Here is a 21,993-nt window from a genome sequence, read left to right as displayed (position 1 = left end):
TTTTATAGTTGAGAAACACTCGCGGGGGGGGGACCATCTCAAAAGTGGAACTTCTCATGACTCTGTCATCTTACAAATTAACATCGATTTATGTGCCAATATTATAAAATATTATGCTAAAATATGAGGTGAGGTAGTGTCCATGAAGAATTCTACTTCTGGGAGTCTCACTTTTGAGAAAATCCCCTTAGCATTTTTCTTTATAGTTTTTAATGTTTAGCAAAAAATGTAACTATCTCTCTCTTCCTAGTTAAAATTAGGGATTTTTAACATTAGTACTTGCAAAAGATTAAATGTAAAAAAAAAAAAAAAAAAAAAAAAAAAAACATAGTGCTTGATTACATTTTCAATTTAATCTCTTGAAGTGTACTTTTACTAAAATTTATATTATATTTTTGTTATTAGTGCTGATAAACCTATTTCATTGTCCTATATTCTCACCCACATTTTAATAAAAATATTAATGACATGTTTATCCTTTTATAAAACAACTTTTTAACACTTATTTATTTATTATAATATAGCTCAAAAAAGAGAAAAAAAAAAAACCTAGAAAAAAACCAGCCACCTTTCCCCTGCCTCCACCCCCCGTTTGTCTCTTTCCCCCACCATCTCTCCATCTCTCTATAGGACAATAACTTGAGCCACCAATGATCAATCCCAACCCTTTACCAATTTAGCTGATTCTCTTATCGCCACAATCTCTGCTCGAAATGGACACCGATTCCTTCATTTTTCCTAGTCAGCCCTACAACAAAATCTCCCTTCTCATCACGCACCACCACTCCATAACCCGGCCCCTACTATGATGAATAAAATGAAAATAAAAATTTAAATGTAATTAATACATTAAAAATAGAAGGAAAAAAAAGAGAAATATAACATCAAAATATAATTAATCAATGAGATGATTAAATGTATCAGGAGCATAAAGTTACATTTTAAAACTCATCATTTTTCAAGATTAAAATGAAGTTTTCTAAATATATTTGGCTAGTCATTTAGTTAGCTAATAGAATTTTTTTTCTGCATTTTTCCGTCACTAGCTCGGGTTTATCTTCGGGCTCGGGCACCGGTTCCGATTTAATGGCGCCGGTGCTGGTTCAGCTTCGAGTTCAGGCGCTGGCTCCGGTTTAGCTTCAGGCTCTGGCACTAGTCCTGATTCGGATTCGGGTTTCGGATTTGTTGTCTGGTCTGGTTCAAGTCCTTCTGGGTGGGGGGTTGTTCGGCGGTGGACATTGAGGGAGATCGGAGGAGGGATCGGAATTCGCAGAGTGATCCGGCTGTGAAGTTATTGGGGAGAGAGTGGGGAAGAGAGAGAGACGCTCGGCGGCCATGGGCGCCATTGAAGGAGGAGAGTTGCAGATAAAGAAATTAATAAAAAAAATATTCGACGCTGCTGTCAAATTTGACAGTAAGGGAAGAGTTGATATTCCATGTCGTATCATATCAGAATTAATTTTTCGGTTGAAAAATATTGTAGTTGTCTTTTTTTATTATTATTGCTAATTTGAATATTTTGACATCTTATTTGGAGATATTCTTAATACATTAATGTTAAAAATTACTATTAAAATCTGAATACTAATAAGTTATCAATTTAAACATTAATAACTAGAAACAGAAAAAAGAAAAAAGTTATTTGGGTGGGTATAGCAGGACAGGCGGTGTCCAATGAAGTTATGGCATTGCGCAGAGAGAAAGAGAGAGGAGAGAGGAGTACGTTTGGTGGACCATAGATTTGCATGAATATGACCTATAGCGCTGGACTGAATGGGACTTATTAATATCCGTCGTTTGGGACTCATTAAGCCAGCTGGACTGGATTTGATTAGTCCTTGGGGTCCGTTGCTGTTCCAAACTTTGCCGCAATCGTATTGTTGTAATGTATGAGGTCTATAACCTCCCAACGGGTCAGAAAATCAGATCATATTATTTTGAAAAATATTATTTTCCGATCTCTCTTACATAAGTTTAGGAATCAAGTGATTCAGACTCTTGATATTTGATCAAACTGTTAAAATTATTATAACTTTTAAAAAATCTCTTTGTTTGTAATTGTTAAATCAAATTTCAAGAATCCGGATTACTTGATCTATAAGCTTAGGTGGAAGAGATCGGGGAATGATCTCTTTCTATATTATCTATATTATTATTAAGAGAAGAGTCTTTGTCAACCTAAAACACATGAAAAGACAACCCTACCCTTACTTTCATAACTTGAGTCTATACACAAGGTTTATGGATTGTGGATATTCATGTCAAACAATGAAAATAATAATTGTGAATAATCATTAAACAATTAAAAAAAATGAAATAACTTCCCCACTTCCACCTCCAAAGCAATTCTTCTCTTTTCGTTAATTTCAGCACTTCCCCGTCAACCTCAACCCTCAAGTTCATGTGATCTTCGGAAGCCAAAAGCAAAACATCAAATCAAGAAAGTGAAAAATAATTTCTTTTTTTTTTGTGGTAAAAAAAAAAAAAAAAGTTCTTGATGAGTGCGAGATTATAGGATGTTTTAAAGTTGGTTAGTGACTGCTTGTCCCTCTCTCATACTTCAGTGATAAATCGTACAGCTCACGAGTTGTTAACCTTTTGGACATGCATCCAAATTTTGGTGGGATTAATTTGGTTTTTTTATGACGCAATTCACCATGTCATCATTAGCTTCTATGTTGTCCCCTTCACCCAACATGTGAGAGAGAGAGAGAGAGAGAGAGAGAGAGAGAGAGAGAGAGAGTCTCGAACCGACAACACAGGGACTACCTGTATGTCGTTAGTAATTGGCTAACCTTGGTGGTTCTTAGAATTCAACACTGTGCAATCTTACCTTACCATGCTACTTCATGGAACCACTTTTTTTATGTGAACAATTAGCTGCAAGGCTGCAACCAAGTTTTTAACCTAGCTAAGTTATTGAAACTAACATAGAAATTGTTACATGTAAGAAGTTATTTATATTCATAGACAAATTATATAGTTTAATGTGTGTGTATTACCTTTTCTTTGTGATTTTAATGAGTTATTTTATATATGTTAAGACTCTAATTCCGGGTAGGAAGGTCTTGTTACTTGAGTCAAGTAGTGTCCTTTAAAAGCTAGGTTTAGTCGAAATATCAGTCCTCAGCTAAATGTGATTTGATCAACTTTGAACATATTTCCTCCACTCTCGAGTAATTTAGACTGGTGGCTTCACCTATATCTACATTGCATATTCCACCATTATTGTCCCCTAGGTCATATCATGTTTGTCCTTCAAGAAAAACATGATGTACAGTCACAACTTTTACATAGAATATGAATCACTATTGTTTTGCTCAAACCAAATAAAAAAAACAAAAAGAAACTGACGAATGTAGTTTAGTTTTGGTTAGAAGGATGATGTGGCTCAAATGTACTTTGTTGTTCAAGCAATGATGCATCGCTTGACACTAGAAAAGATGAATCTGCAAGACTCAAGGCATTAGAAACATCTCAACAATGCAAGAAAAATGAAATTTGTATTGTCATGAATTTATTATATGATGGTACTTATGAATGGCAAGAAGTCGCACTTGGTGCGATGGCAAGTGCCTTCGCCCATGAGCGGTAGGTCTCGGGTTCGAGACTTGGGAGCAGCCTCTCCATAAATGGGGGTAAGGCTAGCCGACATTCACATCTCCCAGACCCTGCGTAAAGCGGGAGCCTTGTGCACTGGGTACGACTTATGAATGGCTATTTTAAGGAAAATGATTATTGTAAGTAAATAAGGATATAATTCACCGTTGTATGGCTTACTGGCTATTACAAGCCATTATGGCTTCATGTAGGTGAGTTGTAGCCTACAATCCAAATTGAGGACAAGTTTTTGGAGTTAACTCACCCTCACAGGATCACGACCCTTTAGCTCGGCCATTGTAGCACGTGTGTTGCCTAGGGCATAAGGGGCATGATGACTCGATGTCATCCTCACCTTCCTCTGTCTTATGACTAGAAAGCTACTCAGGGTTCAAAACTCAATTGTGGCAACTAGAATGGAATGAGATAAGAATCTTTAGAGATCTCTTTTCCTCTATAGAAGACTACTTCCGAACGGAATAATTGTTCTTTTTTTTAGGGTTGCAAAGTGCAAAGCCCCAGTGTTTGACAACCGTGGTAAGGACAACAAAACCTATGCTTATATGTGTTTGACACTATAAGCGGATCAGTTGTAGGATGAGAGCCCAGTGGCGTTCTGCTCCCTACAATATAATTAAAGAAGATATGAGGCCTAAAGACACAGTGAGACCAAAGACCCAGCTCTTGAAATTTTATGATTGTTCGCCTTCAAATGACATTTGAATTATATTTCAATACGGGCCTCAAGGCATCCTCAAGTTCAACATGGCCCCAATTCTTCTAACTATGTGTACGTAGAGAAACTTGAAATACCATTACTTGGCTAAGAAGCAAGACCAAGTTGGTGCTTGTAGTTCCCATTGATGATAATATCGATTTTCTTAATTAACTAGGAAGTTGTTTAATGAACAATCTGATGAGTAAATATAATACATGCTATTATGTCATCAATGCGATATATGTTGTGGAAATTTTTAGGTGATAATGTTTGGAATTACATTAGAGGTCGCACTTGGTGCGATGACAAGTGCCTTCGCCCATGAGCGGTAGGTCTCGGGTTCGAGACTTGGGAGCAGCCTCTCCATAAATGGGGGTAAGGCTAGCCGACATTCACCTCTCCCAGACCCTGCGTAAAGCGGGAGCCTTGTGCACTGGGTACGACCTTAATGTTTGGAATTACAGCGGAAAGAAGTTTACATACAGTTTCACATTTGATATGTGACTTCCCTAACTATGAACTCTATTACAGTTGACCGTACAAGAGAAACAAACATTTGTGAAAGATCTATAATGCATTTTGATTGATCAAGATCAATAGTATAAAATTATATTTAGCCATTTGTACTGTATCAGCATGAAGTTTGAGATCAGGCACAGAGGATGAGTCATTAACATGAGAGAAAAATATCATGATCAATCAAGAAGGGACACATCTGACATGTCCAATTGAGAAAATGGGTCTCAATAAGCTTTAAAAATGTATAACCTTGAAAAAGTGAGCCACATTAGATCCGGAAGAAGAGATGGAGCAGAAGAGAGAGGAAGCCGTTGCCATGGAAGGAGAGAGAAATTTTTTTTTATGTGGGGCGAGTTTGCACAGTAGAGTTTCACATCCTTAATTCGTTGGTACCATATAGAAATTATATATGTGCAATGCTATTTTTACCATATTTTTATGCCACTTTATATGGCATATGATGTTGACATGGATATCATTTAAATTAATCAGAATTTAATTTAAATTGAAAACAATTTAATAAATCAATAATTAATAAAAAGCTGGAATTAAATGGTGATTGTGGCATAAGATGAGTCTTCTCCTTCCTTCCCCGTTCAATCTTGCTTCTTCTCTCGTTTCTTCTTCCACGCCATTTTTTTTTTCAGCCGCCTCCTAAGAAAGGAGAAGACTCATCGTATACCACAATCACCATTTAATTCCAGTTTTTTTTTAATTATTGGTTTATTAATTTAAATTAAATTCTGATTAATTTAAATGGTATGACTGTTCATATCAGATGCCATATAAGATGATATATAAATGTGGTATAAAAACATGGTAAGAATATCATTACCATTCATGGCAAGTTAGCCACTTTCGAGCCGTTTTCCGGCTAAACTACAGCGAGTTAGCCGTCGAGAAAGGTACCATTATCTTCGTCTCGTCGAGAAGTATGATTTTCGTTTTTAAATCACTCGATTTCGTTGAACATTGAAGTTATGAACGTTTAAAGTTACCTAGTTTTTGACGAGTTTTCCAGTTTTTTTCGCAGACCAGTCACCTTTCAGGCTATTTTCCGGCCATCTTCGGCAACCATTGAGCTTCCAAATAGGTATAATCTTATTCTACAGTTTACTATCTTCATTTTGATATATTATGGATCAAATTTGGTTAAGAAACGATTGAGTTACGAAACTTTAAAAATGCCCAAAGAGTTTTAACGGAAGGATCAAAATCATGAATGGTGGACAATCTCAGGAATCATTTATATTGATTTTCAATTTTAGTGATCATTTCTATTGATTATGCAAATCTCAAATACCATTTTGATTATTTAGTCTTATATAGTAACGTGCAATGGAAAAAGCACTGTTTCTTAGCACAGTGTAAAGATGGAGATGCCCTTTTTTGCAGCTGTTATTGACAGCACAGTAAAATTCCGATAATGTTCCTGCCTACACGTTGGGGTGCTTTTCCTTTCATCCACACGCTTTACTGTTCCCAAGTCCGGATGCTTCCGCACCCTTTGATCCACAAGCACCTCTTCTTTTCGCTCCGTTTCGTTGCTTTCTCCTCCACGGTTTAGTTCTTGCTTCAGTAACAATCAGACACGTCCCCACACCTTTTCCTTCTTGCTGCAGTTAAGCTTTCCTCCTCCACCACTCAGTTCTTGCTTCAGTTCGAATCAATTTTACCACCCAAAAACCCAGATCGCTGTTGCTCATCCAAAACCCACACAGCCGCCACCGCCACTTCATCCATCACCACGTTTTACGGATTCCTGTTGACTGAAGGTAAGCGAAAGTTGCCCTCTTCATATCCTCAAGTAAATTTGATTATCTATTAATTTCCCCCATTTTTTTTTCAAATTTATATCGATTGCTAAGATTTTAGAAGGGTGTATGGGTTTGGGTAATTTTCATACGCTTGAGGTAGAGCTTTTGTAGACAAATATTGGTTATCTGGCATTTGAATTGAATTGGTATTTATTATTATTATTTTTTTCATATAATTTTGGAACGATGAGATGGGCCATAGGTTGGCATATTTGAATGATGTATAGATCAGTTTATATGTGTGATGATAATATATATTATATGTACAGAAAGAAATTGAAGGTTGTCGCAACCAGTAACAGGTATTGGGCATACCTATTAGTTTCTAAACCACTTAGATTATAGCAGTCGGCGTCGTCCGAATGCTAAATTTTTTCTGGGTTCAGAGGAGATACCGATGAGCTTTAAGTGTAAATTGTAAATAAGTTGGGAGATTGAGAGATGAGCCGAGGAGGGAGATAGGGAGAGCAGGAAGCAGGCAGCGCGGTGATTTTTTACGTGTTGAGAGGGAGGGTCGGGGGATTGAAATGTTGTGTGAAGGAATAATCCAGACTAATGAAGAGGCAAGGCATATCACTGTGCAGTTTAAGAAAAAGAATAAACAATAAAAAAATTGAAACATGTGTTTTCCCGTTCTTTCGTCGTGTTTGGTACCCACACCAATTAACTTTGATAAATTATCATTCCTCTATAATACAGTCCGACAACAAAGTCTTATATAATTTGACTTGACTAACCCATATCATTTCATAAAAAAAAAAAGAAATGCATTTTTATCTTTACTATCGCAGAATGTGTTGATTTTATATGTTTAAGATAAATAAGAAAGGTTTGGTTGGATTGGTTTACAAAGAGAGAGGGATTGTTTGTTGCGTAAAAGGAGAGTTTAACTCTCTTTCAATTCGATAACGTAAATCTGAATATTGTTATATTTTCAAGTCATATCTTATGCGATTCGTTTTTGTACACGGTATAAGTTAGTAAACGTAGTGACAGGAAGAAGACTATGTCATGCATTTCTACTTCTATTCCAATCCGATGTATATCAGACCGTTCCCGGTTCCCGCAACAGCCTCTGGTGTGTCTTCTACAACTCCTACATCGACGAGCTAGATAGCTGCTTTGCCTGGTAAGATTTTTGTCCTCAATTTGAAATTGGTTGTTTAATTCCTGTTTATTTGCCAAGAAAACTTGAATATACCCATAACTTGCCTCCCTCTTTCAGTTTTGAAATTTAAATTTTTAGGTATGAGGGGTTTCGAACAGGGGCTTAAATTGGGTTAGGGTTTTGTTCAATTTTAATTTCTTTTTTCTGGTTTTAGTTTCATGTTTTGGCTTCAATCTCTTTACTTATCAAAATTTTCAAGAAATTTAAATTTATTTGTCTAATTAGATTGCGTATGCCTTCAATTCTTTATTTAATTGTTCTGTTTGCATTCAGGTGTGATGATCTAAATTTTATATGTTTGGAATTATTCACTTAATACCAATTTGTTACATTCAGGTCTCCACCCCACATTTAACAAGTTCAAATTCCATAGAAGTCGGTTCTGCAGATTGTGCCTGCAATTAGATCAGAGATCAACTGCTCTTTTGTTATCATGCGGAAGATTGCTTTTGGGAAGGATCTGAAGCAGTTCCTATCTGTATGTTTACTCTCTGTATGTTTATTGCCATGTAGTTCTGTCTTTTCTAATTGATGTGTGTTCACGTTACACTGCGATTCATGATGATGATTTAATTGTTTCTCGATTTGTAATTGTTTGTAAATATTGTGGCATATTTGAATTGCAATCTGTGTTTGTATGAAAGGGATGGCATATCATGTTGCTGACTTAATTGTTTATGTTTTTCATATTTGCGATGGTGTTATGATCGATTAGGTGATTGCTGACCTGTGACTTTGTTTGGAGCTCACGTGGCTCCCGTTGGATTCAGTATGCTTGAGCTGCTGCCAATCTATAGGTAAAGGTTAAATTTACATACAAATTTTTTATTTTTCTTGATTGGAATTTGGGCTTTTTATTCGTCCTTATCCCAAAGTTCTGTAATTTATGCAACTTTGATCAAAAGCCATGGTTTTTATTGCTGAAACTTGTTAACCTCAATTTAGATATTCATTTACTCATTAAAATGGCGTTTTGGGTTCCGTAACCTAACCTCCTTGCTCCTCTTTAACTCTAGAATCTTCAGAATATATGTGGGTTTTGCCTCGAATTTGATAAACCTCTCTGGGTTCGTGAGCTAATACAGTTTATGGGTACTAAGCCGAAATTTTGTTGGATAGGAACCCATAAACAAGTATGAGGAAGTACGTGAATCATTACTCAGCAAGGGTGATTGTAGAGCGATATGGTACACGAGTATAATTTGAAACCAGTTATGGTTGATTGGTGGTGGGGAATTGTAGAGGGGATATGGTGCACATGAGTATAATTGGAATGGATACAAGAGTCTCTTTTAGATGGTGCACGACCTTAAGCTAAAGCTACAGGCCTGTTTTATATAAATACATTTTTTTCACTTGCAGTTGCAGAAGTGTTTCCCTCTCAGTGGGCATATAATCGAGTTCAACATAGTTATATTCCTTGGCTTAAGCTTTCATCTTTCTTCTTTTTTCAAAAGAGGTTAATTTTGTACTCATTTTTCAAGAATTATGCATAGTAGTTGTTAAATAGTTGTGGCATTTGAAAGGTCATGTAACTGACCTTAATGTGTTTTTTGGATTAAAAATTAGATGAGAAATACTGGAGAATGTAATTATAGAGATAACTTGGATTTCTACGTTTCTTGGGTATGATAGTTGCATTATTATGTTAGATAAAGTATATAACTAACATGCTAAATTGTATTGATAATATTTGTAGAACGTGGAAACAATATTGCCTGGTCTTCTAATTTTCACTTGCATACGATGCAATGAAACAGAATATTAGTTGAACTAGAAACGATTCTAATTATCCAAACATCAGGTTGGGTGCCACTTTAAATGTAGGAAAATTAAAAAAAAGGATCTTCAGTTGCTGTTTTTGGACTTGACTATGTTGGCTTCACTGTAAGTTGGAACACACTTTAATTTCGAATTTTCGATACATACGTGCACACATTTATATACTAACAATGTACATCTTACATTTGCGATTCAGTATTTGAAACCTTTTCAGTCGAACAAGATTAGAGTCCAAATATGAAGATTTGGAGACCCAAAGTAATCGGATCTCATGATCGAATTGGTGGTTTTCTAAGCATATTACTTAATTATATGGTGAGAAAATCGTTCAGTTATACTATCTATGTTGACTTACAGTACTTTCACTTATATCCAGTTGAATACAAGTCAAATAGAATATTAGTTGACTTAAAACCGATTCTAATTATTCAACGCAGAACTACCTAATGATCTTACCTGTAACATACATATTTATTAAAACCAATTCTAATGTACCCCGTGCACAAGGCTCCCGCTTTACGCAGGGTTTGGGAGAGGTGAATGTCGGCTAGTCTTACCCCCATTTATAGAGCTCGTTGTAAGTGTGAACAAACTTTTTTGATCCCAAATTCTTTATTATTTATGCTTATACATGCTTTGTTAAGATTGTTGAAATTGCAAGAATTTTATGCAGCGTAACAGATGACTCGGCTTGACTTCAATACCAAGAGGTTTAAAAAAGGTATTTTTTTTTTTTGAGAAGAAAAAAAAAAAAAAAAAAAAAAAAAAGGTATTTATGATATTGTCATATTGATTCACCATGATTTAACAGGTAGAACTTGGAAATTAAACAAGCACAATCTCAAATCAGGTGCATTTTGCCACATCACCAACATCTACTACTACACATTAGGGACAATTAAACAAGCACGTTGTAGAATCCATAAAAAATCATGTAAATTGTATATAGTTAGGACTTAGAAATTAGCTATTTTGATGGTACATAGGCTCGTAATGCAAATCCAATAGAATCTAGATGAAATTGAAAGACTTATTACACAACCTCAGGCGAATCAATCTCTTCAAAACGCATTGGATCGTTACATGAAAAGGAGCCAGTAGTGATCGTGTTCTTGAGACATGATTTTGACCTCAAGTACATGCGCCGCAACCACTTGGCCACCCAAATAAGAAACCGAATAGTGTGTATTACAACGACTATGGCCAGCAACCCATTCCAAACATAGACGGAATACCTGTAAACGCTTAAACTTGAGTTTGCGTAAACCCTTGAATATGAAAAATCGAAAGGAGGAGGGACAATCATGAGCAGCACTTGTAGGTAGGTGGATGCCATGAATGTGAGAGTGATGCACATGGACATCGATAAGAGCCACATGCACAATCGATTGTGGAGAGGAAATCCACTAACGAGCAAAAGGGTGACACTTAAAGAAGCAAGGAACGAGATGGTATTGTAATTTACGAAAGCGACGAAGTCTTCTCCCCAAATGGAGCCTAACACTGCAGTTCCAGCTATGCATGTTCTCTCTTCACTGCAAATTGTTCTGTTATAAATGGTAGTGTTTGTATTATTGGTTTCCCAAACACCACCTGGTGGGTTGACTATGGCTTGAAAAGTCATGGTCGAGATCATCGTAGCCACAACCATCAGCATGCCACGTGTCTCGACTCGACCACCCAATTACTCGGATATCTCAAGCATTTCATAAATTTTATCCAGCACCTCCTTGCTGGCGTTGATCCATTTTCCGATGATGCTACTCGTTTGTGAAGCTTCTTTTTCTTCTTTACCCTTCCTGGATTATCATTTTCATTATTTTCTCTTCTGATTAATCCTGCGTCCATCAAAATCTGTGGAATTTCTAAGCTTCTGCTAAAGTCCTCTCTTGCAACGCTGCTGTACTCTATGATATCTAACATGGTCTGAGACATCCCATTCACACCGGTTGCTTCTGCTCTTATAGCATCAACGGAAAGCAGGTAACGTATAATCTGTAAATAATATATACACTTTATTAATTTGGTGGAAATTATGCTCCTAAGGGGAGCATACAAAAGAAAGTACACATATAAATTTGAGTTAATCTCAATTTACTACTTTGAATTTTCTTGATTTTTTACATTTGATATATCTAAATTTTTTTCGTCTCAATTTGGAACTTAATTAAAGTTATAATTCTAGAACAATTTCATAGATCCGTTAAATTTTCCGTCAAAAGTTCCGTTAATTGATGATGTGACGAACATGTGAACAATAACTAGACACCACGTATTAATATAGACTCACATAATTATTAAAAAAATAAAAATTAACAAAAGAACTAAAATTAAAAAAAATAAAATAAAATACTATAAACCTACAAACCTACGAACCTAAAAACCTAAAAGGGTGAAGATCATTTAAAAGAAAAAGGGAAGTCGTGCAGCTGACCATGAAGGTCTCCGACGACCACCACGGTAGATTCCAGGCCTAGCTGATCGACGTTTGCCTCTTTGTGAAGGATCTTGGATGTGCAGAGGATCAAGCTATCGACAACCTCTACGGGAAACACGTCGGGCAATGGGTCAGGTCCAGATTTCTAGATGCCCAATAAAAAACAGACCTGAGGTTCCTAACCCATTCGAGACTAAGCTTTCTGTCGGCCGGCCAGCCAACTGGGGTTTTCGGATTAGGCTTTGGCTACGATGGGTTGTCTTCGGATTCGAAGTTGGTGATAGCGGAAGATGCCGAATCGATGACCGGCAACAGTTCTGCTGCTAATACTTCTTGCAACTTTTTGAGATGCAGATGGACGGAATTCTCTTTTATTCCAGTTGAAAGGGAGGTAAGGGAAGGGAGTGGGTTGCAGATCTGGGGAACGGAAACCCATATGCAGCACAAAAAGCAGTGGATTCATTCTACCGCTGCCCCATGTGCAGTCGAAGGGACGGAGATAGAGGCTTTTGTTTTTTTTGGTCAAAGGGAGATAGAGGCTCAAATTTGGTCATTTGCGATTCCTCCTCAATGTTTATCAGATTACTTATGGGGTGTAGTGAAATGAGGATTTTAAGGAGTAGGGATTATCATTCCTCTTTTTTTCTTTCCCTTACCTCATTTTCTATTTGAACGGTTTAATCCACAATAATATCTTATATTAATTTTTTATAGAAAAAAATAAATAAAATAAAGAATATAATGGAGAGGTTAAAATCACAATTAAGGTTTGATGTTATGTTTGCAGTTCCTAGTTCTGGAAGGTCTGGAGGTCTTTGTGCTATGTGGAAGACGGAAGCTAATCTATTGTTACGATCCTACTCTTCTAATCATATTGATCTGGAAGTAGGAGGGGTGGGTGATGACATTCACTGGAGAGTTACATTCTTTTATGGTTTTCCGGCGGAGGGAGATAGGCATAAATCTTGGAGTTTGCTTCGACAGTTAAAAGATAATTCTAATTTGCCATGGTGCTGCATGGGGGACTTTAATGAGGTTTTTTGTGCGGAGGAACAGGAAGGAGGGGATATTCGTAGTGAACGACAAATGGAAGGTTTTCGTAATGCCATTACTAGTTGCCAACTTCAAGATTTAAGGTTTTCTTTCCCTTACCTCCTCTTCTATTTGAACATGGTTAATCCATAATAACATCTTATATTATTTTTTTGTAGAAACAAAAAAAATAAAATAGAGAATATAAAAGAAATGGATGGAAGGGAATGGAAAGAGGGGAAGAGAATGGAAAGAGGATGTTAGAGAATCCTAGTCCGAATTTTAAAGCATTTTAAAAGACTTTAAAATTATGGTGTAGTCAACTAGGATTTTAAAAGAATTCAAATGTAGGGGTAGTCAATTAAAGAATTTCAAAAGACTTTAGAATCCTAATGTAGTCAACTAAGATTTTAAAAGATTTTTATAAAGTCCATGCAAACCTATCGGTATTAAAAAATTCATAAATTTTGAAAGATTTCTTACAATAAGAGATTTTGTAGGATTTGAGAAGGGATTATAAGCATAACAAAATCCTACCTCCACCCTATGATTTCTTTTCAATCCCCTCACTCTTTCTCTCTCTCTCCATTCTGCAACTCGATATTTCTTTCTCACTCTCTATTTTTCTCCAGACATAGAACATGCGAACTTGATTTCCTTTCACGTTTATCCATCACCATCCCAGTTGCAAACTACAACATTTAAAAAAAAAATTATTTCCTTTAGTTTGGACTGTGTAATAGTATTTCTTGTAATGCTTTGATGTGAAGTGTTAATGGCTACTAACTGTTCTTGTAATGATTATGCGTTCTATCTAAAGGTGTTAATTTTTTACCATGTTAATTGAACTCTTCGAAATTACTACTAAGAATCTTATTGTCAATTCAAGCTTTATGTTCTTTTTCATGTAATCATGTTAGTGTAATGGTGCAAGCATCTTCCAAAACCTATTCATATTCGTATTTATATTGGTAGTTGTACTTAGACTGAACAACACATTATGAACTAATCAATTGTTGAGGAAAAATGATTAATTTTGAGACATTTGATTTAAGAAGCATTATTTGTTTTGGTTAGTTAAAATTATTTTTCGTAAAAAAATCACAATTCAAATGAGAAAGGGAAAAAAAAGACATATTTGATTGGTTTATATTTCCATATATATATATATATATATATATATATATATATGTTTTTGTCTTTTTCAAATTGTGCACTGAGAAAAGAATTTATATTGTAGGAGTTAAAAAGAAATCCTAAGAAATACATGAAAGAAATCCGTATAAATCCATCAAAATCTATAATAGAAATTCATAATAATTTGTCAAAATCCATATGAAATTGTAGAATTTATTAAAATCCTTTGAAATCTGTCACTTAAAAAAATTCATTAAAATCCTTTGAAATCCAAATTGACTACACCCCCTTAGTTTTTTATTTTTTAATATTTTAGTTTTTTTTAATTTGAATTTTTTTAATATCCACGTGTGCCATATTGACATGTAGCGCTTAGTCAGTATCCACGTGAGTGCCGTGTCATCAGTTAACAGAGGTTTTTACGAAAAACTTAACGGATGTGTAAGTGTCCTAGAATTATGATTTTTGGTATCAAATTGAAACAAAAAAAAATACTTGATGTATCAAATGTTGAAAATTAAAAAACTTCTTAGTAGTAAACTAAGATTATTCCCATAAACTATATAAAAAGGGGAACAAACAAAATAAAATTAGCACGTGAACATACCTAAACTACCTATTAATAGAACCCTAGTTGTCAATCAAAACTCTATGAAATTATTATTTTAACCCACTTATAAAAACTAAACAAAAATAAAAGGGTTAATCTCAGTTTACTACTTTGAAATTTATTGGTTTCAACATTTGGTACATCAAGTTTTTTTCGTCTTAAAGTGATACATGAAGTTATAGTTTAGGAATACTTTCATATATCCATTAAGGTTGTTGTTAAATCAGTCGCTAACTAGTGACGTGGCACTCATGTAGACAATGACTAGGCGCCATGTGTCAATAGGGCTCACATGAAAATTAAAAAAATAATAAAAAGTAGAAAAAATTAAAAAAAAACCATCGTCTTCTACCTTCCCCGATCCCATCCAACCATTCCTCAATTCTCTCCTCTACACTCACCCAAACCTCCCTCCCTAAAACGTGCACGATTTAGAACCCTCATGGACCAGCGAAGATGAACAGGATCGCGGTGAGATCGGTGGTCGGCAGTCTGCGCTGAGCCCGGATCTACACTGCTGCATTTCCACAACGGTCGTTACTAGGCTGTTGGACAGTGCCGAGTTCCTGAACCACCGGAGCAATGACGATTTTAGCAAATCTGGGGCTGGCTTCGAAGTTTCTGGGTTTTGTCTTCTTAAAACCAAAGTGTGAAGGTTTAAGCTTCAATCGAAGCTCTATCAACAACATGGCTAGGTTTTGTATTAGAGAAATTGGAGGTTTGGTTTGTTGATTAAGGGATGTGTGGCTATGATTCTCATGAGTGGATGGGTAAGGTAGGAGAGAATGAAGGTTGGCTGGGATTGGGGTGGGGGGTGGGGTAAAGAGGAAAGGGATCCTTTCCGGATCCCTTCCTCCTAATCCTCAAAATCAAGGAATCCATGCTGTTGAAATTTGATCCAACGGTTACAAACAGGGGCCCACTTTAAAAGTTATAATAACTTCAACCGTTGAATCAAATTTCAATGGTCCGGATCCCTTGATTTGGTGGATTAGAGCATCTCCAAATGAGATGTCAAATATAGTATGTCAAAATTTTATTTGATGGTTGATGTGGCAAATTGAATACGAGTGCTAAATTCTTTTCTTTTCCAATGGATGTGTTAAATATTTATTTTATTATTTTATTGGGCCTAGAGTTACATTAACAATTAAAAAATAATCAAAATTAGTTTTAGTTTTTATTCTATTGGTTGTTAATGGGATTCATGCATTAAAAATTAAATAAAATATATTTGACTCCTTCTTTGTTTGCTGTAAAAAAAAAGCACTAGAAAGCAAAGAGTCAAACGACTCACATGCCACATCATATATGGCATATCCTCTGGAGAGCACTTAAATGTCTTTTAATCCTATTTGGCATATTTGACATCTCATTTGGAGATGGTCTTAGGAGGAAGGGATTTGGAGATGATCCTTTTTTCAGGGAAAGAGATAGGAGATGGTGGTTTTTTTTTAATTTCCACGTGGGCGCATTTTGACACGTGGCGCCTAGATATTGTCCACGTATGCACCACGTCACCAATTAACGACTGATTTAACACTAACCTTAATGGATGTATGAAAGTGTCCTAAAACTATGATTTCAGATACCACTTTGGCAGTGACGGAGTTAGAAATTTATGTCAGGAGGGACCTTTAAACTAACTGCAAGAAATTAAAAAAAAAACATATAGTAATATAGTTAATTGGAGAACAATTAAAAGTTAAATTTTCTAGCTTTTTAGTTAAAGTCGGAGCTTTAAAATTTAGTATTGAGATGATTACATTATAAAAATAGAGTTTGTTTACAAGTTTTGGTAAAAAAGGATTTCATATGTTAGATTCAAGTAAAAATTAAGGTTATGACTAGCTCAAAAATATTGTAAGATATTTCTTTCAACATAACGTAAAAATTTAAGGTTATGACTAGCGCAAAAATATTACAAGATATTTCTTTCAACATAACTGGATCTTATTCTCGAATGTATAAATCTTATTTTATATGAATTGATAAAAAAGGTAGAAGGTTTTTGGTTGTGGACATCTATTATTGGGAGTTTTAAAAAAGGAAAATTAATGAAAAAAGTTTAAAGACTTTGAGTTTTAATGATAAAAACAAAATAAACGGTAAAATGAATAGTAGAGGATTGACTTTTTAGTGTAAAAATATGGTTTTTCGTTAAAGTGAACAGTAGCAAAAGCTTTTCGTTAAAGTTCCCTTTTAAAAATCTGAAGTTTTGAACAATGTTTTTGGCTATGGACATCTATTATTGGGAGTTTTAAAAATCATTGGCGTCAGCAAGTTTCGAATAGCGGACCTCGTGTTCAACCGAACTCTAGTTAACCATTACACCACATACTTGTATTGATATATTAAGTGGACAACACGTACAAGACTGTAAATTCCAGGATGGGCCTCGTCTTCATGCGACTCCGCCACTACACTTTGGGATGAAAAAACTTGATATACCAAATTTTAAAAACTAAGAAATTTCGGGTTAATAAACTGAGATTAACCCAAAATAAAAAATTTGGGCAATTTAGTAATTACATAAACATAAATTTTGCTGTTTTTTATAGCAACCTCACATCCAAGTTAGTATAGCATGATGTATTTAAAACTCAAAAAAAAAAAATTTGTTAAAAAAGACTTACAAATAAAATAAAATAATAATAAAAAAATTTTATGTGGGGTTTCTTTTTTTGTGCGTTTTTTTTTTCTCTCATGATAATATTAATATTGTTGTGACTGTTAGTTATTAAATTCGACTATTGCATATGTTAAATTTTACTTCAAATTGTAGTAATTGTCATACACGTAAATATTTTTGTGTAGAATTGCAAACCGTTTGATTTAAGATGTAATATTGTCACGTGAACATCAGTACTTGCTGCTTTACACATCACAGAACACATGAACTACATTTTTCTTGATTCTGCTTTCAAAAAATATAATTAACAAATTCACCGATTTGGTAAAGTGCTTTTATAGGCACTTTAGAATTGTGCTATCTTCCCAATTTTTGTATAAATTGTGTTTCCATCATTGGGGTCCTCTAATTATGTACAGTCTAGACAGATTCACTGTATAATTACAAGTTTGTAGCTTCTCTACAATTTAAAAAGCAAGAAAATAAGTATTAATGGTGTGAATTAAAAACATCTAAAAAATATTATTTATAATTGAACAATCATATGTCAAACAAGTTTTTCAGATAACACTCAAACATAAGAATGTCATAAGCTGTAACTGTGATAAAATTGATGTAGCAGTACAAAATTCTGCACTACAAAACCTTACACACGTATTTATAGTTCTTAGAGACTTAACATATGTAATTAATTTTTGTTTTTTTTTATCAGATATTTGTGTCGCAAGCGACATACGGAATAACTAGAGACCGAACAGAATAGGTAGCGTGCAATGAAGGTATTGCGGGCACGTTTGGTGGGCCATAGATTGGCATGGATATGACATGTAGTGCTGGACTGGATGGGACTTGCCTAGATTCATATTCGTTGTTTGGTGCTCACTAGCGGAAAAGAATCCTCGTCAGATTCTTTTTTTTGGAAATCTAGGGATTTCGTAATCGTGAGCGTTTATCGTATATAGTGCAGTCAGTTTTTATTAGGTACTATTTATATTTAATTTTAAAATTTAAATTTTGAAATAATTTCTGATCGCATGATATACGATGAACGGTCATAATCACAAAATTTCTAGAATGCCCAAGAAAAAGATCTAGCGAGAATCCTTTTCCCTCACTAGCCAGCAGACTGGACTAGATTAGATTAGTCCTTGTGGTCTATTGTTGTTCTAAATTTTGTCCCTGCAATCGTACCGTTGTAATATATGAGGTCTAAAACCTCCCAACGAGTCAGAATATCAGATTAGATTATTAGTACATGGAGGCAAATTCTCTGCTCTTCTATTTTCCATACATTTTCATCATCTTTCTGTTTGTGCAGTTACAGTTAAACCACGTCAACATTTTATATTGGTTTTTTATAGAAATAATAAGATAAAAAGCAATAGTAATATAAAATATTGACGTAACTTAATCGTGACCGTACAAAAAAAAAAATGAAAATGCATGAGAAGTGGAAGATCAGAGAATCTGACTCCTTAGTGTATTCCCACAAATAAGGACAGGATGAATTTTGACTGTGAAACACCACGTGAAATGTAAGTGATATGAAAGGTGCCAAACGCTGGATCCTTTTCCCTCACTAGCCACCGGACTGGACTGGATTTGATTAGTCCTTGTGGTCTATTGCTAAATTTTGTCCCTGCATTCGTACAGTTGTATTATATGATGTCTAAAACCTCCCAATGGGTAGGAATATCAGACCTTATATCTATAAAGATTCCCACATATAAAGCTGCTGTACCACACATATTTGTTTTCCTTTTTCTTCTTTTAACTCTGGGAATCCAACCGTTTGGATTTCTTCTTGAATTTTTTAATTTTGGAACTATATTTTAGAGAACTGATTATTCTCTTCAAGTCCCTATAAAAGTCCTCAAGAATGATGGTGGAGCCCATAATCACGTGTTTACGAAGAGGGAATGGAACGTGTGGAATGAAATTGCACACAATTCAAGCAATTCAAGTGTTTACTAACATGAGAGAGAATAATAAGGTGGGACCCAAATTAATTTTGAATTAGACTCCGAAATTTTCCGGAGTTGGATTTTCTAATAATAATTGGTATTTGGATTCATTGATTTGGTGTCCTCCGAGAATCAAAGTTTTGTTCCAATATTAGCCTCATTTATGTTCTCAAATTCAAAACAGCCTTACAACTTCATTGCCAAAGCCTACAGAGATACCCATATCTAGGAATGACAATTTTAACTGTTAAAACCGATAGCATTGGATAACTGCCCGAATGAATTGGATTTGAGTATAAAAATTCGGGTATATTTTGGATAGGGAAAAAACCGTGAATAATATTCAGTTATGGTTTTGAATATGGTTATAGGAATCCCATTCCCCAATCCCATTCCACAATTTTAACCGTTAAAACCGATAGCAGTGGATAACTGCCCGAATGGATTGGATTTGAGTATAAAAATTCGGGTATATTTGCCTTCATCTCCAATCGAGGGCCAAAGGGACATAGGCCCAAACATATTGTTTAATGTTGTTTCCCAAATCGGAGCTGTTCTTATTTTGAAAAAATTGGACTAATGTTGATTTTAGTTTTCGTCTCTCTCGTAATTACTCTGAACCCCCAAAAGATTTGAAATTTCTGGTAATTGTTCTCATTGTTTTTGACAATTTGTTGTTAGAATTTTTATAAATTGCTGCCATTGTGTTGTGAAGCGTTATGATTATTTCAAAGAACACCGATTCTATCAATTGCAACTCTGCAGATGGCTATTGAAATAATGGCCTGCGAACGGAAGGAAAAAAAAAAGCCTAGAAAACACCATCGGATGATGTTTTAATCAATTGAGAAAACTGTAATTACTCACATTTTAACAAATTAAGGTTTCTTATTTCACTTCTTTGCAGGAAGCTATTAATTCTGCATCATCGGTGACTCAAACCTTAAGCGGAGAAGTGGCTGACGGTCAACGAAAGCTCATAGCTCTTGCAACTGCACGAGGAAACTCGAGTGCAGTAAATCCTCTGGTCACATAACTCACTAATGGACCTTTGGGTGGTCTTCATGAGAAGGTTCGTTCGATCTTAAATATGTGGAATATGTGGATATGTAACTCCAAATGTTCAATTTTATCAAATGAGTGTTGGTTGGTTGGCTATTTTAATCATGAAAATCAATTTATATTAGTTGAGCAAACATTATGCATGGACTTGGAACTTCTTCCTGTGAATTGTAGTTGGAAGGGTGTATGATAAATTTAGTGGGATTTGAGCATAAGCCGGTTGCCAGCCCAATTCAATTGATCGCATCCCGCAAGATTAATTTATCCACGTTGGAGAATTTCTCATTATACAATTCTACTGCATTTTTTTTTCAAATTTAAATTTAAATATAAATTTTAAAATTTTGGTTTTGATTATGCAGTCCGTGGATTCTGTGCTGGTGCGGCATATTTAAATGCTGTTGTCCTCCACTGTTTGAGCCTGGGCCTCCTCCACCACCATAGTGGTATATTTTCTTAGGAGCCTACTTTGCATGAATTATTTTGTGTAATTGGTTGACTTAAATCTTTATTTGATCTAACTATTCTAATATGGCTAATTTGTTTTTTAATTTTTTATTATATTGGAGTTGAATTTGGTATTTTGGGTATGCTACCTGTGGATGCTTAGAAAGATATGGATATGCTCTATAAGAAATTGTAATTTACTTTTGTCTTTGATTTTTCACTAATGGGATGTTGTGATGGGGTTTAGTAATTTTCAGTATTCTTCAATTATTTTGATTTGAAAAATATAAAGAATCATGGAAATAAATTAATATTTCTTTAATATGTATGTAAGAGGACTTTACAATATGTCATCAAGTTTAGACCGACAACAATGAATGGCAAACTTAGGATTAATGCCTCTATTAATTTGATGTTTTCTCATGGTCGAGAAATATATACAGCTGTCTTATTTATTGGACAACATCATTCATCCTCTATATTTAATATTAATTGCTTTTCTTAACCTATTTTTCCGTCAATCTTTTATGCTACATAATCTCATTTGGCTTTCGATTTTGTGAAATGTTTTGAAAGCGGAGTGTGAAATGTGTTGATGCTGATGATAGTGCCGAATTTGGTGACACTCCTCAACTAGCAGAGCAGGTAACAGATCTTCTTCCAACTCAAATTTAATGTTTCAAGCTGCTTAAGATTTGCATAACATTCCCAAGTTGTAGTCGATTTGCCTGAGTGGTTGAGTGCTTGACTAATGAATGTAACCACTAAGATTTGGATTGTTTTTGGGGGGTAAGAAATAACATTGCTAATTTCGGATTTATGGGTTTGAAATTTTGTCAAGTATGTGATTCTGTGTTGTGTGTGTATTGATTGACTGATGAAAAAATGTTGCCATAAAATATTGATTTTGACATTTTTTATTTATTTATAAAAAGGTTGTATGATTTGTAAAGATTCATGATTGATAGTTTGGTGTTTTTGGGTTCGTGGGTTGTGTTGATTGTTGAATGCCTTATCAATTTGGTTTTTAATGTCATTGTTTGTTTATCTATTTCCATAATAATCTTT

General features: G+C 34.9%; 1 protein-coding gene and 1 long non-coding RNA gene across 2 annotated transcripts; one reads left to right on the top strand and one right to left on the bottom strand.

Moving 5' to 3' along the window:
• Nucleotides 1–4,610: 4,610 nt before the first annotated feature.
• On the bottom strand, nucleotides 4,611–21,993 carry LOC126594507 (uncharacterized). Its single transcript, XR_007613308.1, has 2 exons — nucleotides 21,838–21,993; nucleotides 4,611–4,762 (listed from the first exon to the last, which is right to left on the bottom strand). It is a non-coding gene; the product is annotated as an uncharacterized LOC126594507 (long non-coding RNA).
• On the top strand, nucleotides 10,278–14,133 carry LOC126594490 (uncharacterized). Its single transcript, XM_050260835.1, has 2 exons — nucleotides 10,278–10,325; nucleotides 12,829–14,133. The coding sequence occupies exons 1-2, from the start codon at nucleotides 10,286–10,288 to the stop codon at nucleotides 13,224–13,226; spliced, it is 438 nt and encodes a 145-aa protein (XP_050116792.1). The 5' UTR covers nucleotides 10,278–10,285; the 3' UTR covers nucleotides 13,227–14,133.

This window comes from Malus sylvestris, chromosome 12 (assembly GCF_916048215.2).
Source record: "Malus sylvestris chromosome 12, drMalSylv7.2, whole genome shotgun sequence".
NCBI lineage: Eukaryota > Viridiplantae > Streptophyta > Magnoliopsida > Rosales > Rosaceae > Malus > Malus sylvestris.
Note: the sequence above shows the minus strand (reverse complement) of the source record. Positions and strands in the feature narration are given on the sequence as shown.

Bases quoted from the DNA above. Each gene is read 5' to 3' on its own strand.
- LOC126594490 (XM_050260835.1), top strand. From the start codon at position 10,286: ATGACTCGGCTTGACTTCAATACCAAGAGGTTTAAAAAAG. The intron at 10,326-12,828 runs GTATTTTTTTTT...TTATGTTTGCAG, and splicing joins TACCAAGAGGTTTAAAAAAG to TTCCTAGTTCTGGAAGGTCT.